This window comes from Camelina sativa, chromosome 19 (genome assembly GCF_000633955.1).
Source record: "Camelina sativa cultivar DH55 chromosome 19, Cs, whole genome shotgun sequence".
Lineage (NCBI taxonomy): Eukaryota > Viridiplantae > Streptophyta > Magnoliopsida > Brassicales > Brassicaceae > Camelina > Camelina sativa.
The window spans coordinates 9,377,178-9,392,438 of record NC_025703.1 but is presented as its reverse complement, the minus strand read 5'-3'; the positions used below and the strand labels follow the sequence as shown (position 1 = coordinate 9,392,438).

Here is a 15,261-nt window from a genome sequence, read left to right as displayed (position 1 = left end):
GACTACGTACAAAGTCTATAGTAATGATGACTTCGTTTGCAGTCTGTGGTGGTCATTTTTGGAGTTGACCAACATTTAAAATTTTTAATTAGTAGACTTCATTTGCAGTCAAATAATTATTTTAATATAATAATATTACGGTCAATGCTTAAATATTTTGGTCAATTCCAAAAATAGTCACTATAGAAGTCTACTCGTTTATTATCGTAAGAAGACTTAGGCCAACAGTCATCACTAAAAAGTCAAGAATTTGGTCAATTGCAAAAATACACCTTAGTATACTACAAACGAAGTATCTGACGGAAAGATTATAATGCAATCTGAATCATATTTTTTTTGTTTTCAAATGAAATTAAAGAGACTGAAATTTTAGTCTACGGGCTCGAAAGTCGATAAATTTTAAATTGCAAAACTGACCACATAGTAGACTTTACATGATATTATGACGGTTGGACTAACAAATGAAGTCTAAGTTCGAGAAAAAAACAAAGAAAATCACGAAATCTACCGGAAAATAACCTTATCAGTGGTGGTTTCGCAATGTCAAGCATCGAGGACATCGTATTTAGTCACCACTGAAGAAACACAGCGCCAATTTTCCTTGTTCACGAGATATAACAAGATTAACGAACTTTCAATTTTTTCGATTAAAATGGAGAGGAGATGGAAGAAAATGAAGTTCTAATAGCATTGGATGTTATTTAAGCTCACAAATCGGGTTGTTGAAGAATTAAGAGCTTCAAATTTAGTTGTTCATGGTTGTTGGAAAATTGATGGCGGTGGTACAACCGTAAATAAGACAAGAAGATGAGGATATGGATGTAATAAACATTTTCGCAAGAAATTCAAATAAATTAGAAATAATGGCATTTCTGTGAATACAATGAATGGCAAAGGATTTAGTAGGCAGAAAGTGGCAAATGTTTGAGAGAGAAAAAAAGGAGTCTAGTCTTGCAATTGACTCAAGTTAGGGGTCTAATTTTGCAAGTGTCCCACATTTTTTTGCCAAAATTTAACTAAAACTGAACCAATTTTTATTTTTTACTTCTTTTGAGAAGAGCCTAATTGTAAGATGAGAGGGATCTAAGAGTTGGTTTCAAATAGTAACAGGGCCTAAGATTGGATGGAATTTTACCTTTATTCGCTAGGTATGATTGATTTTTCAATAGCGATCATATTCGCTCCATATAATGAAACAAGAGATTATTCAACAGATGCTCCTTCAAAATAATGTGTTTCGTATCTTTCGTGATAACATATCGCAAGGTATTTTAGGTCTACCGTATTCAGGTTGAAAATGTCAAATTTGAGTATTCTCGTACGGATTTCAAACGTTAAAAAAAAATATATAAAAAAAAAACAGTTGGATTTGAAATTTTTGAATGTCTTTCTTTATTTGAAAATAATATATAACAAAATTAAAAAATAACTCGATATAGAATACAAAAGAATAGAATAATCGAGGGGCATGTACATTTTCAACATCCGTTGTTACTATGACCACAGGCAGTGGCGACTTCGCAACGACAGCGAATTCAACTAGAGGTGGACAGCTAGGGTGCCTCACGGTGTTTTCCTCATTGTCTCTGGAGCAACCGGCGTTGGTATGAACCGGGTTTCCACCGACTCACCTACCGCAACTATGGTGTGTATAAGCTACTTGTGGTTTTTCTGATTTTGTTATTGGGATTTTATGTTTGTCCTAAGTTGAGACTTATTTTTATTTTATTAATCTGTGTTTTGAAATAAACTAGAAAATTATTTCATATTATTTTTGTATTTGTTATATAATTTATTTGAATTATTTGTTTTGCCAATCATGTGATGCGTTAACATTAAAACATGGTAACAGAAATGCCTGGTTTTGTTTTGATGTCCAAAAAAAAAAGAAGAGATGAAATGGCTCTCAAATGAGATCACATTGTTTACAAAGATGAAATAACGTTTCAACGAATACTTAAAACGCAAATGAATAAGGAACAATGAAGAGATAAATAGTGTGACCTACGATTAAACAGTATTCGCGAGGTATCAAAAGTTCAAGTTAGAATACAGTTGCTACGAGTAGAAAAATGCTTTCTAAAATCTTTTTGATCTTGAATATGTACGAGCTGAGAGAAACTTGTACAAAAGCTTCTTCCGTCCCCATTTCCACCATGTGGGAACCCGAACAAGCTTCCTTTTTATCTGATTTTCTGTAAAACCAGTAAGATTCGATTAGGAGAAAGTGCAATGACGAAGGAAATAGTTTATTTCGGGAAGGATCATCACTCACTTTTGTTTTCGATCAGACGTGCTTCCAACTCTGAGAGTAATTTGGAGTAGCTGATAGCAAGTGATGGCCAGAACTTCATTTGAATATTCATCACATCAAAAACAGTTTGTAGGCCAGCTTTTGAAGGTGTGGTAGCGATGGGCAGGTTGATCTCCGGATTTTCACCCAGAAGCACCTTTATAGATTAAGCCAGATCAGAATGCAGATTTAAAGGATATCAAGTTTGAAATAGAGACTAACCTTGATCACTGCTGTAGCAGAAGAAGATATGGAGCGAAGATTGTAACTGCATTTAACAAAAACAAGAGACTATTCAAAATCTGCCCTTAAAAAATAAGAGGCTTTTCAAAAAAGGCAAAACACATACCCGCCCTCGAGAATAACTAGCATTTTCCCACCGCATAGATCACCCAACATCTGTGTCATTCGAGAATAGCCAGCCGGAGTCACCTGTTAAAAAACAAGAGTAGATCAGAACATTCTTTGTTGAAATCCACAAAACAATACACCGATTTCAGAAGTTGTAAATTACAGCCCTCGAATATGAAGCTTACATCACAGCATCCTAATGGATCTCCTCTAGCTGCATCAAACCCCGCTGAGATGATGACAAAATCTGGAGAAAATGCAGAAGCTACAAGGGAAGGTTCCAGTTAAAATTAGACTGAACGCAGATTCAATAGTGAGCCTAAAGTATTGGGTTCATTTAAGCCAAAACGTTTATCAACAAATTCAGATAGAGTTGAACAAACTTAAAAGTGGAAAAGTAGAACGACTCTGTACCTATGGGAAGAACCACATGCTGAAAAGCAAAGATATAGTCGTTATCACCAACTCCACCGCAACTCCAGGGAACATTTACACAATAACCTTCCCCACCATTTGTACCAACCTACACCCCATAATAAATATTAGAAAATATTCCTCTGCTGCACAGAGAAAATTCAAAATACTTCGGAAACAGAGCAGAAAGTTAAAAGAAAATCCCAAAATCTCAGAGATAATGCACACCATATAGAAATAAGGTATATGCATATATATAAACCAACAGCTACATCTACTAATGAATTTTGGATGAGACAATGTACGACAGAAGAGCATAGGTACCTCATCAGCAGCTCCAGTACCGGGATAGAAGTTTCCTCCCTCATGTCTGTGCAAGGATATGTACAATACCTATACAACGGTTACCGATCATAAGTGCAAGATATGTCAATTCCCAATAATAATTTACTGCATCCGATACTCCAAAATCGATGCGCATCCATCCATAAGATTAGACAACTTACAGATTTGTTTTGTTCGAATATCTCTTGGGTTCCATTTCCATGATGGACATCCTGCAAAGGTAGATAAATCATTGATGTGAGGCAAACCACACAATGTCGAGTACAACGAATTAAAGAAGTTCGAATATCTACAAAACCACCCAGCATTGAGTTATCAGTAATATTACCCAGTCCACAATTAGCACCTTCTTTGCCCCTGCTGCTTGTGCTACTAATGCAGCAACGGCTGCATTATTGTGAAGGCAAAACCCCATAGCATGCCTGATACCAGCATGATGACCGGGAGGTCTAACCTGATTCAATCAGAGTATTTTTTTTTGAGACTAAATGGTGTAGTTTTTCAATTTCAAGCAACTGTGCATCTCTAAATTCAAAAATTATGGTGAATTAGACATACCAAAGCGAAACCATTTTTTACACGGCCACTGAATATTTCTGTAGCTAAATCAGCGCACAAACCTGCTGCAAGTCTAGCAGCACGTGCTGAATACTCATTAGCATATGTGTCAGAGGTGAAGTAGCTGCCAGACAGTGGTAAAAGAAAAATGGGATTACGATTTACGAACAAAAAGAGATAAATATGGGGCAGCTTAACGCAAAGGAAATTACGATTCAAGTTTGAATAGTCAGGTAAACAAGCAAGGATATGAACAGTGAACACTAAAAAGTAACAAATGGTTTAAAACTCAAACCTATAGAGAAGCTGGCTTGTAGTATCAACAGCATCAACATGCTCTGAAGTGTGGACCTCAAAATTGACAAACATAAACCAGTTAGCGAATTATTTGCAAAAATACTGCAGTGAAGGGATCCCCTGCGATGAACAAAACATTAGAAATGTCAAAGAAAGTTATGTAGCAGCTCACCATCTGGAGTTCTTGTTTCGTGATTTCTCTTGCATTAATAGGTAAGCATCTTCCAGGAAAAACACCTGCAAATTTTCAAATCTGGTGAGTGCCAAAATTACTCTCAACAGTGTGATATTGTAAAATGAAACATATTAATATTCTCATGACAGTAAACGAAACATACCAGCTGTGGCAAGACTAGCAGCTATAGCTCGAAGACGATCAGGTCTCTCTGGATGTGGATGTGCCTTCACTTTAAACTTTTCAAGCATGCCATCAGTACATATTAAAATGGAAAAACTTGCACGAAGAAAAGCTTCTGAGATAATGACATAGAGATGGCAACAGACACTAGAGGTTTCTCAGGAAAACATAACACATAACACATAAACGGTAACAGGATCATACTTCTGAGTGTAGCAACATTCTCTCGTCGAACCCAACAGCTGTCGAGCTGGTTGCAGATGAGCTTCCTAAGATCAAATTAAAAGAGAAGTGGACATGCTTACCGTTACTTAAAAACTGAAAAGGCAATATGTCTAGGGGAAGATGCAAAGCTAGTAACTCCTACCTCCATATTCCTCTTCAACTTCAATGAGACCAGTATCTTTAAAAAACGGAGACACAAAACATCCATGCTTCAGGATGCCAGATTCCTTGTGCTCAGCACAAATCTACATCAAGGAATCAACTTTACAGATGCATAACAAAATGCACATTGTGCAGACACGTAGGAGATAACAAAAAGTAGCAGTAAAGCAAAAAAAAAGTAAACGAAAACGTACAAAACAGTGGACCATATCACCAGGGTTGGCCATAGTGCAATTGACACAACACCAGTTAACAAACTCGACGGGCGTCTGCACGGGTTCCCAGTCACTATCATCATCCTCATCATCATCATTCAGTAATGTATCCGCACCGTAAATATCTTCAAAAGTCATTTCCCTTGAAACCCTAGCTCGTTTCTGCGTAAGACACAACAATGACCGATGTCACAACAAGAGCAGAAACACCTGTGGCAATATGCATTAATATGAAACCCCATGGTTTTTAGCTTACGGCTGGAACTTCAGGAGCAGCACCTATGTCTCCATTGCTAAACTCATCGCCTGAACAAGGAAGAGCAACATCACCACCGTTCACATGTCTTCTCTTTGAACCCTCACATGAACTCTCTAGAGTTTCTAAAACCATCGTTATACCCTAACCAGCTGAAAACAAATCTCCCCTGAGCCAAAATAGAAACAAAGAAAAAAAAAAACCTCAATTGGAGAAATTTAAAAACCAAAAAACAGAGGCAAGTGTAAGGAACTCTACACACGGATACAACAAACAGCTTTACTCAAGAACCTAACCTTTTTTTGTGTATATGTAAATCGATTCGCCGATCCAAAACTAAGGAATTGCTTTTTTCTCTATGGAAACAAAACCGAATAAAAATTTAAACGGCGGAAGCAAAATATTATACCTGAAGAAACTCCCGGCGAAAGGGCTGCGTCCGTCGCCTTTAGAGGAGCGTGACGGTAAGAAACACAACGGAGAAGAGAAGAGAGAGACGACGACGTTCAGACTTGAAAACTGTAAGAGATTATTTGGGCCCGACGAGCTCTCTATGTTCATTATTATACGAGACGACAAAGACCCAATAAGAATATAAGCCCATTAATAAATTTGAGTCCAATATATTTTATTTATTTCCTTTCCCTATATTCTTCTAAACCGCAAATAAAGTAGCAATGGCGATTGAAGAGTGTTAAACTTAGGTGTTAGACTGGTTCTCCCGCTATCTCCTATAAATGCTGTGTTTGCGGGTGGTAGCGGTTGCTAGCGATTGGAACCAATCACATAAAACGTTCTCAATCGCTCCTAATCGTTTCCCACCGCTTCAAACCACTGAATTCCAAAAGCTGCTTCCCGTAAGCGTGTGCGGTTGCGGTTGGAATTTTTTTTATATATAAAAAACTTAAAAGAAATCAATGATAATGAAATTCTTTTGTTTATATCTTCTATCTAACCATTTTACTCATTAAGGATGGGAGAAAATGAAGTACGAATACGATTACAGAGATTATAAAATAAACAATTAGAAGAAAATAATATTCCAATTAACAATAACCCGGAAAACTTGATGTAAAATTAATGATACATCGCACATAAGTTCAAAAAAATCTAAATAAATAATATTTTATCAGAAATTTTTTAAAAATAGATTATTTGTGAAAAATATTAAAACAAATCACCAGTGACTCTTCTCAACTCTCACTTAACCATTCCTACCGATGCAACTACTAACCCACGACCTAAGAGAAAAGAGAAAAGATCTACGATCTAAAGCATATGTTTTGTCATTTATCAAATTACTTGATTAAATTTTTGGTGAAAAGCCAAATGCATAAAGGAATAAGTATTTCAATATGAAATTTATTTGTTTTTTGAATAATTATTTTAGTATTTTTTAATAAATTAAAATTATAAATCAAGTAAAATTTTGTGTTTTTAAACATTTATATATTATATATCATATTTATTATGTTCCAATCGCTATTGCACCCGCTGGTCAACCAGTCGTAAACCTCCCGCAAACGCACCAATTTTAAACCGCTAAACCAGTCATTCAAAACGTTTAATAACGCTTGCAACCGCAACCACAACCGTAGCGTTTGAACCAGTCAGGCCCTTACAAGATACGGTCATTTCCAGTCTTACCTCTCGGGCATCTTGGCTTCATCATCAAGTGAAGGGCGAGGCGCTTTTAAGTGTTTTAATTGTTTTGTTGTTTATTTTTACTTCTACTTTGTTCAAACGATTACTTCTCTTGGTTCTATCAGGTGACAAAAAAAAAAAAAAACAATTTTTGTCTGCATGTTAGTAATCTACAATCTCCATAGTACTCAAAAAGGCATCCTCTTTGTCTTTGTCTCTAGAAAAAAGTTGATACATTAATATAAATTCTACAACCATGGGAGATATATAGTATATATTGCTGTTGCATGTTCTATATATAAATGAGTTTCACAGAGAAGAGTGATATGAATATATGTAGTATAATTTTAACGACGACAACAACACACCCGCATAAAATGAGAGATACCGAAAAGGTAAAGTCGTATATATATATGAGCTCTTTCCTTTTTATACCTCTATCATCATCAATTATATACATGATAACATAATTATGTATACAAATATGTGTGTGCTGATGATCACTTGTGCGAACGAAGAAGATAGTAATACATTTCCCAATAATATAGAACTTCCCTTTCTTCTTTTTCAGAAACTCTCCAACTCCTTTTGGTGAAGAAGGCTTGTTCTTCTTCTCCCAATGCTTCACTGCCTCCTCCTTTGACTTCTCCCTCATTAATTGTCTAATGTGAGTATATTATATATATATATATATGGGGGCTTCAGGGTGATGATTGTGTGGTGTTTAAAAGGAAATGAAGGTTCATCATTTATATATATATTGGAGTTGGAGAGAGAAAGAGATAAGTAGAAAGTATTCCCCACCATTGATTCGGGACCCTTCAACGAAACAACCCAAAAACAAAGGCCACTTGTGAAGTGTGACCGACTAGCTTCCCATTATGGTTGAAAATATTTGATGTATTCTTTTCTTGTCTCCTTTCAGTTCAAAGATTCATCATCGGTAGAAATTGATTTATTCAGTTCCATTATTGGATTATGTTAGAAACGACATAAGACATAAGATTTTGCGGACCGTCCATATTTGATCTAAATGTCTTCGAAATTTAAATTGGACATGCATGCAAACTTACTTTGTGGTTAACTGCTAAATAATTAAATAAACTATTTAAAGGGATTCTCCGATTTAGAGTTTGTTTTGAAATAAACGTTTGAAACCTTTTGCATGGTTATGAAATTTCACTAAAGCAATAAAAATGAAACAAACGTCTTTCCTTTAGAGAAATGCACGAGTCCAAAGAGCTATCATGCAATCATACCAATAAATAAATTAAGATTGACAAGATTATATTGTCTAGCTACTAGTTTGTGTTAGTATCATTATGTAACAGCTGGGTTTCAATCTCACATAATGCATATGTTATTAACAAACACAAATTTACACTCCGTTTCTCTAGTTTTACGATAAAGAACTAAATTATCAATCATTGAACTCCATTCGGAACTTTCGACCTGATATTCACACGACGAGAGAAGTAGCATTTGACTATATATATTATTTCTATAAGAGGTTGACCCAAAAACAAAAAACAAAAAACTGTGAAAACGTATTAGACTAGCATACTTTTTAAAAGAAAACCGTACACACCCTACTGACGAGACCCATATGATGATATTTTGCATTTAAATCTCTAGTCATCTAATAATTGATATCCATCACGAATTAAGGTCTAGTCATGTCTTCCTTACAATATGGACAGCTCATTTCAAGTGAATCATCAGAGACCTCAAACATAATATTCATAATCATAAGCTTTTGTTTTTTTTGTCGAACCACATATGTGTATGTATGTACTTCTCGTATAAAATATCGTAGTATTTGGCCCCAACAGAAAAAAATGAAAAAAGAAAAATTGAGTAATGGTAGCTTTTCTTTGTCAACAAATTAAGAATAACGTAGTTTTGTGTTATTTACTTTCTTTCCGCGAATATTATTAATTAGTAGTTTCTTATTGTGCGTTTTCCTATTTTTGGAGTACTATGCTTGGCATTCTGGCTAAAAGAAATTGCCATACATTACACATGACCGTTTGTGGAATATCCGACGCACGTATTTCTCTTTCAAATAGAAGTGTGATTTCAAGCTAGTTTTCAAATCTTGTTTCTTACTATTTTGGCGTGCAAGGTTTGCTTTCTTCAGTTCTTCTTTATTTCTCTTTGCTTTGTGGTTTGACTAGCAACTACCACCACTTAGTCTAAACAAACATACATAATTAATCATGGTACATAATCGTGGTTTGGCTGTTCTTCTTCTTTATTTATGCGAAAGATTAGTGATTCCATCTTTTATTTTAAACTTTAGTGATTCTAGCTTTGAAACGTATATTAATTGAATTCATAACTATATATGATTAAAATAAAAAGAAGAAAAAGAAATAGAACTTTGACAAAGATTATCAATCTTTCAGATAAGACGACAAAACCGAATAATTCTGAGTTAAGAGACTTACAAAATTGCAGAACCTCACAAACTTCTAAAAATAGATATCGGTTGGGACCAAACAAAAGTGCCATTTTCTAATCGTGTAATTGTAATCTACGTCGTAGTACAATTAAATTGTCACGGAGTGTAGAAGAGTTAAAGTTTTACCAATATAAATAATTATTTAACACCAAATATTTTATAGGATATTGTTTTAATGTTAATTAGAAACTTTTATGTTAAGAAATCTCATGTTTGACGAAGTATTATTTACGTTTTGTAATCCCAAGTTCTCAACATAAACTTTTCGTCTTAGATATCTGTGGACGTTATAGATCCAGATTCTGAAATTTGTTGAACTATAAAATTCAACAATCTAAAGTTGTAGCAACAAAAAAAAAAAAAAAGAGAATCCACTTTAGTGGTATATATCATTTTCCATTAAAAGGGGAAAATCACATGGGAGATTTATATTATTTTCAAACGTAAGGAAGTGAAAGGTCGAATCCATCACATCTTTCGTCGTTATAATTGAGAAAGTAATCAAACTTAATAACGATCTTAACGAAAGAGCAATGGGGAGGGGATGCACCATGCACGTGAAGTTCACGAAGACAAGACATCTCTTGCTTGTTGGCTGTTGCACTCATTACAACCTTTATTTCTTTAAAACCACCCGATTTACAACCTTAATTTTTGGATATCCACGAAATAGTTATATATGTAGGGCACATCCCTTCATTGGCTAGTTTTGTTTTCTTCTTGCCAACTTACTGGCTTTATATAATAAACCCATCACCCATGTACATGTACCTCGCATTTTTCTAATTTTACGTGTGACAAAGAAGAATAATATCACTATACATAGCATATTTAACCAAGTTAGTTGATAGATTAACATGTCACTTTTTAATATTACGTAAATAGCTCAACTTGTATTATGATATCACAACTTCTACTCATGAATTTTTTTTTTTCTTCTTTTTAATGTTTTGAAAATACAATGTGACCTTTCTCTGACTCTGAGTGAGGTTGGTGCCATCGCATTACGGGATAGAGAGGCCCGCCTGAAAGATCCGAGAGGAATTAGTCCAAGTAACATGCAACCAGTAGGTCCATGGTGGGTAAGATCAGAATTGAACTTTTCAATTAGTTGGGAAACCAAAAACTTCTGAACGATCCCAATAGCCCAACTTTTTTTTACTACTATTGAACTCTCTAAATTTCAGCTCATCCTACCATTTCAAAATCAAATGTTCTAAAGATAATACATCAACCCTCATGATATATATTATACATACTTGTTCATTAAAGGATTCTTTAAAAAAAACAAAGAAGCATAATTGATTAAGGATTTGTAATATTGGATGCAACAACTACTTTGATGTGTACTAAGAACTTATTTAGTTGGTTCTTTAAGAAACAAAGAAAATACTACATATCATGGTACTTAGTTTTCAGACAAAAGTCAACTGAAACATTTTCATGTAATGCCAGACCAAACCAAACCGAAAAAAGAAGAAAAGAGCATAAAACAGATGTTGGGCATTTCATCGAACACTTTGAAGGCATGCTCCCACGCAACTCAAATAAATAACTAAAAAAGACTAAACGGATTCTTCATTGATCAGACTAAGATTCTCTTCTTCTTGTCTCTTCAGCTTTTCCTTCTCGTATTGCTTCAACGCTTCCTCCATCTTCATCTGCGTTATAAGCCCAACAGTCTTAAAGGTCGACCACAAACGCTTTCTTCAGAGAGAAGACGAAGACGAAGAAACTAACCTTGTAGCTAACTTCGATGCGATGCATTACGTAGAATCCTAGAGCCCCGCCGACAAGTGTTCCAGCTATGATCCGTGCGTAACCCCATGTCAACGAGCTCAACGCCATATCTTCGCTTTCTTCTTCTTTCGATTCCAATTCTTCTTACACAATCTCCAGAAGCTTTTGAGTTTTGAGATCTCGTTTCCATTTACCGGAACCAAATGACAATCGTACCGACTGGTTCAATTAAAACATAGCTTATCTCCGGTTCGGTTTACTTCCAGAAATCACAGTAAACTGGAACAAATTCTGGTTATCTCACTTTCAATTACGTATAAAAAAAAAGTCGGTTTAATACATAGTGACCGGATTTAAAAAGCTGACTATTGATTATTTGATTATGATTGTCCCAATTTCAATTCTATACGGAGAAGTCGGTTTGGTATCGTATTCGTACCACATAATTCGGGTAATTAACACAAACAAAAACATTTGTAAACCATGAGCAAAACTAAGCTGGCTTTAGATGCTGTCAACCGTTCGGTTCAAAAAAAAATTCGGAAACAAGTGCCAAGTGATCGCTTCCTAGTTCCTGCAAAACCAAAGACGTCGAAGATTTTAATTCATTAAGCATTTAAGTGTAGCCACAAACTTAAACCTGTAGATAATAAAACATACTTTACAAGGAAGGCCTCTGGTTTTGCAGAGAACGTCAATGGGAAAAGTATCAAGAACTCTTGCAGGTACAAGACCATCAGAGTACCTAAACCAGAACACACGTATGTTTACAACTACTAGTTAGTTTCATCAACCAACCTGTTAAATTAGTCACTTTCACGTTTTTGTATAATGTAAAATGTTTTACCAGAGATAATCAACCGTTCCGAGAAATTTCGAGTGATACGAGGTTGCTAGAGGTTCACCAACAGAGTCCCTGGTATCATTAGCTGAGCCCTGTTGTGTGTACCATGAAAGCATTATCATATTTAAGACTGATAATTTCACTAGCTAGTAGTTATTGTCATATATATAGACAATAAAGCTTTGTTTGTTACCATAACTGAGGCGTATGAACTATTGAGTTTAAGTGGATGTACAGCCCAGTAAGAATTCTCTTGCCCGGTCGCGACACGGATCTCTTCGTTGGTCCAAGAGCTACAAATTCAACAATAGGTGAGCACAATGGCTATTTCACCAGGCAGTCACTAGACAACCATTAACTGTAGAGTGTAGAGCTAATCAAAATCTTCAGAAGAATAATCTTAACCTGCTTTTGAAAGTTATTGTATTACTAGGTTTGCTTCCAGTCTCAAGAGCTTGGGTTGGTCGACAATTTTTCTGGCCAGACAGCTCTTTTTTGTCATGTTCCATGATATTTAGCTGTAAGATAGAAACATAATCCGGTTTAAGAAACTACAAGCGGACAGATGTGTAGTTTGACTGAAGTAAGACAGTAAATGGGCATACCTCAGAGGTTGCCAAAAAGCTGTACAATGGACTCTGCACGTGATTGGATAAAATCAAATATTGAGATAAGCATATACACAATACTATTAGGATATATTAGAATATATATTTAAAATATTGATATGTGATACGGTTCTATCACATAAGGAAATCTCATCATGTATAAACTCATCTTATGATTAATGAATAAATCAAGCCTTTCTAAAATTATATCAAATACCAAAGTGGATGAGTTCTTTTGAAATAATATGTACCTGGGGAGTGCTATTGAAATCCCCACCTAGAACAATGGGAATGTCACCCCATTTATTAGAGAGCAAGTGAGCCTTTGAGCAGAGTGATCGGATCTATCAGTCAAGAACAAGCCATATGAACAAATCAGGAACTAAGCTATGAATTCAGTACGTATTCATGCGCATTTGGACAAACACTAGTGAAACATTTCATGAAAAATACTAGTCACTCAGGCATGTTTTTAAGATATATGGAGGAGACATGCTAGTGAGCATCTCTTGACTGAGATTCAGTACATTTTCACTAGTTTAACATAAAACAATGAAACGAAACAGGTAAAAACATGAATCCGATAAATAGAACTGATGAGACTTAAAGCCAAAAGGGCCAGAACAACATTTTGTAAACTTTCATGACTGTCAAATGCTCGTGTAGAGGATATATATACAATTTGAAATGTCGAGGCTTACCTGACCCAGCTTCACATCTCCTTTATTTGGATTATAAAGCACGTGAATGTTTCCCAGCAGTATCTTTCTTGACTTAGATTTCCGCAGCTGACAGGAACCACCAAGAAAATTGGATCAAGAAAGGAAATCACCTAAGCATATACATGAAAAAAAGTTCATTAAACATTCAAAAGAATTGCTACCTCAAGAACTGCAAGCTGTGCAACATTATCGCACATACCAAACTGGCTAAACTCAATGTTTTCCCTCTCCAGAACTCGAAACCTTGTCAAAAAAAAAAGAAAAAAAACGCCTAATTGTGTCGTTTTTTCTTCACACTAATACAAATAGAGTCAAGCAATAAGGACTACTATACCTGTCGGCCTTCCAAAACATTGCGCACCCATCGATGTTATCTCCAGTTCGCCGCTGCCATTGCAAAGCTTATATTTTGTAGTCCTTCTATGTAAACTACAACTTTTAGCTGAGGCTTCAGAACGAAATGTATAAATAAAACCAACCAACAATGTTTTATATACGTCATGCTTTTCATTCATTTTTTTTTATAAACCGCAGAAAAAAAAATTCATTGAGCAAAGGAAATACATCAACCTTGTAGGAGCCAGCATATCCAGCTTTCTCCATCATTCTAAAAAGATCAAAATACTTGTCTACTTCCTACAAAGGATCCACAAACAAAAAATCAACATAACTCTCTCTTAACACTCAACCTCAGGAATCGAGTCAGAGAAAGAACAAGGAAAAGTTCATCACCTGCATACAGATAATGTCTGGATTGAGACGAATGAGTTCCTCGCATATCAACCTTTTGCGGTAGCCCCATTTAAGGTAAGGGAAAGACACATTGGTGTACAAATCTTTGTGATGTGATGCGTTTCTATCTCCCAGTATGTTGTATGACACTACAGTGAATCTCTCTGAATCTACAGAACACACTACTAGTAAGAACAAAAGGCATCCGCAATAGAAGAAACTCAAACCTATACAAAACTAAACCCCTAAATAGTTCTTCCACAAAGCTTGGTGCACAATTCATGGTAGAATATATAGTATGCTACCTTGGGAAAGTGGAGTTGTACTATCTGAATCGATCCAATCACGAACAATCCGAGAAGACGGCATTTGATCGGGATGTCAACGACGGGGAAGAGGGTTGTGCCATCTACGGCTGTAAGATCGTCGATTTGAAGATGGTTCGGGATTCGAATCGGACGGTCCAGATGTGGAGGAGCAAGACACGACCAAGTTGTATTTGTTTGCATCGCAAGAGGAACGGAAAGATAAAGGACATCGATAGAATCCAGATGAAAGGTGACCACCGTAAGAGACACGGTTATAAGCTGTGCTTGGCCGTGACCAAGAAGAAGAACAACCGACGCAATTCACACAACGCATTTCGATTTGGTTTCAGACTAACAAATTCAGAAATTTTGGAAGAGAAATCTCTAAAACCACACACACCGCTTGGCGCCCATACGGATAAAATCTCTATTTTTTTTTTTTTTTTTTTTAACAATTTTTTATTTCCTTACTCACCCATGGGCCAATACCAGGCCATCAGGCCCAAGCCCGCTAACACATGGTTCTAGTTTGATTTTCTTTACAGGTTTTTTTAAATTGGTAACCCTAATCAAAGCCACAATGTGTTTTTCCTTATTTAATAGTATAATGGTACAGTCACTCCAAACTAGATCAATAATAATGTCTGTTCCTTTCTCTCTTTTGCAATCTTTGCCTTTGACAAAGAGAAAAACTCTATTATTGCGTCTACATTATAATGTTCTTG

The 15,261-nt window shown here is 35.6% G+C and overlaps 3 protein-coding genes across 4 annotated transcripts; all 3 read right to left on the bottom strand.

The window, feature by feature from the left end:
* Window positions 1,856-5,990, bottom strand: LOC104765714 (histone deacetylase 15-like). The gene is made up of 18 exons (XM_010489475.2): window positions 5,884-5,990; window positions 5,475-5,643; window positions 5,198-5,380; window positions 4,984-5,086; window positions 4,821-4,885; window positions 4,597-4,672; window positions 4,431-4,495; window positions 4,257-4,312; window positions 3,962-4,085; window positions 3,732-3,857; window positions 3,565-3,615; window positions 3,383-3,451; window positions 3,059-3,167; window positions 2,830-2,909; window positions 2,643-2,725; window positions 2,516-2,561; window positions 2,276-2,450; window positions 1,856-2,195 (listed from the first exon to the last, which is right to left on the bottom strand). The coding sequence occupies exons 2-18, from the start codon at window positions 5,607-5,609 to the stop codon at window positions 2,080-2,082; spliced, it is 1,662 nt and encodes a 553-aa protein (XP_010487777.1). The 5' UTR covers window positions 5,610-5,643; window positions 5,884-5,990; the 3' UTR covers window positions 1,856-2,079.
* LOC104765713 lies at window positions 10,928-11,529 on the bottom strand. The gene is made up of 2 exons (XM_019240671.1): window positions 11,323-11,529; window positions 10,928-11,243 (listed from the first exon to the last, which is right to left on the bottom strand). The coding sequence occupies exons 1-2, from the start codon at window positions 11,428-11,430 to the stop codon at window positions 11,148-11,150; spliced, it is 204 nt and encodes a 67-aa protein (XP_019096216.1). The 5' UTR covers window positions 11,431-11,529; the 3' UTR covers window positions 10,928-11,147.
* LOC104765712 (carbon catabolite repressor protein 4 homolog 3) lies at window positions 11,673-14,939 on the bottom strand. Of its 2 annotated transcripts, XM_019240669.1 has the most exons (13): window positions 14,534-14,939; window positions 14,229-14,398; window positions 14,067-14,132; window positions 13,831-13,883; window positions 13,658-13,739; window positions 13,476-13,562; window positions 13,026-13,118; window positions 12,772-12,804; window positions 12,572-12,684; window positions 12,360-12,459; window positions 12,170-12,258; window positions 11,983-12,067; window positions 11,673-11,896 (listed from the first exon to the last, which is right to left on the bottom strand). In XM_019240669.1, the coding sequence occupies exons 1-13, from the start codon at window positions 14,595-14,597 to the stop codon at window positions 11,837-11,839; spliced, it is 1,095 nt and encodes a 364-aa protein (XP_019096214.1). In that variant the 5' UTR covers window positions 14,598-14,939; the 3' UTR covers window positions 11,673-11,836. The 2 variants fall into 2 exon arrangements, with proteins under 2 accessions (XP_019096214.1, XP_019096215.1); XM_019240670.1 differs by lacking the exon at window positions 14,534-14,939 and having other exon boundaries at window positions 14,067-14,125; window positions 14,229-14,394.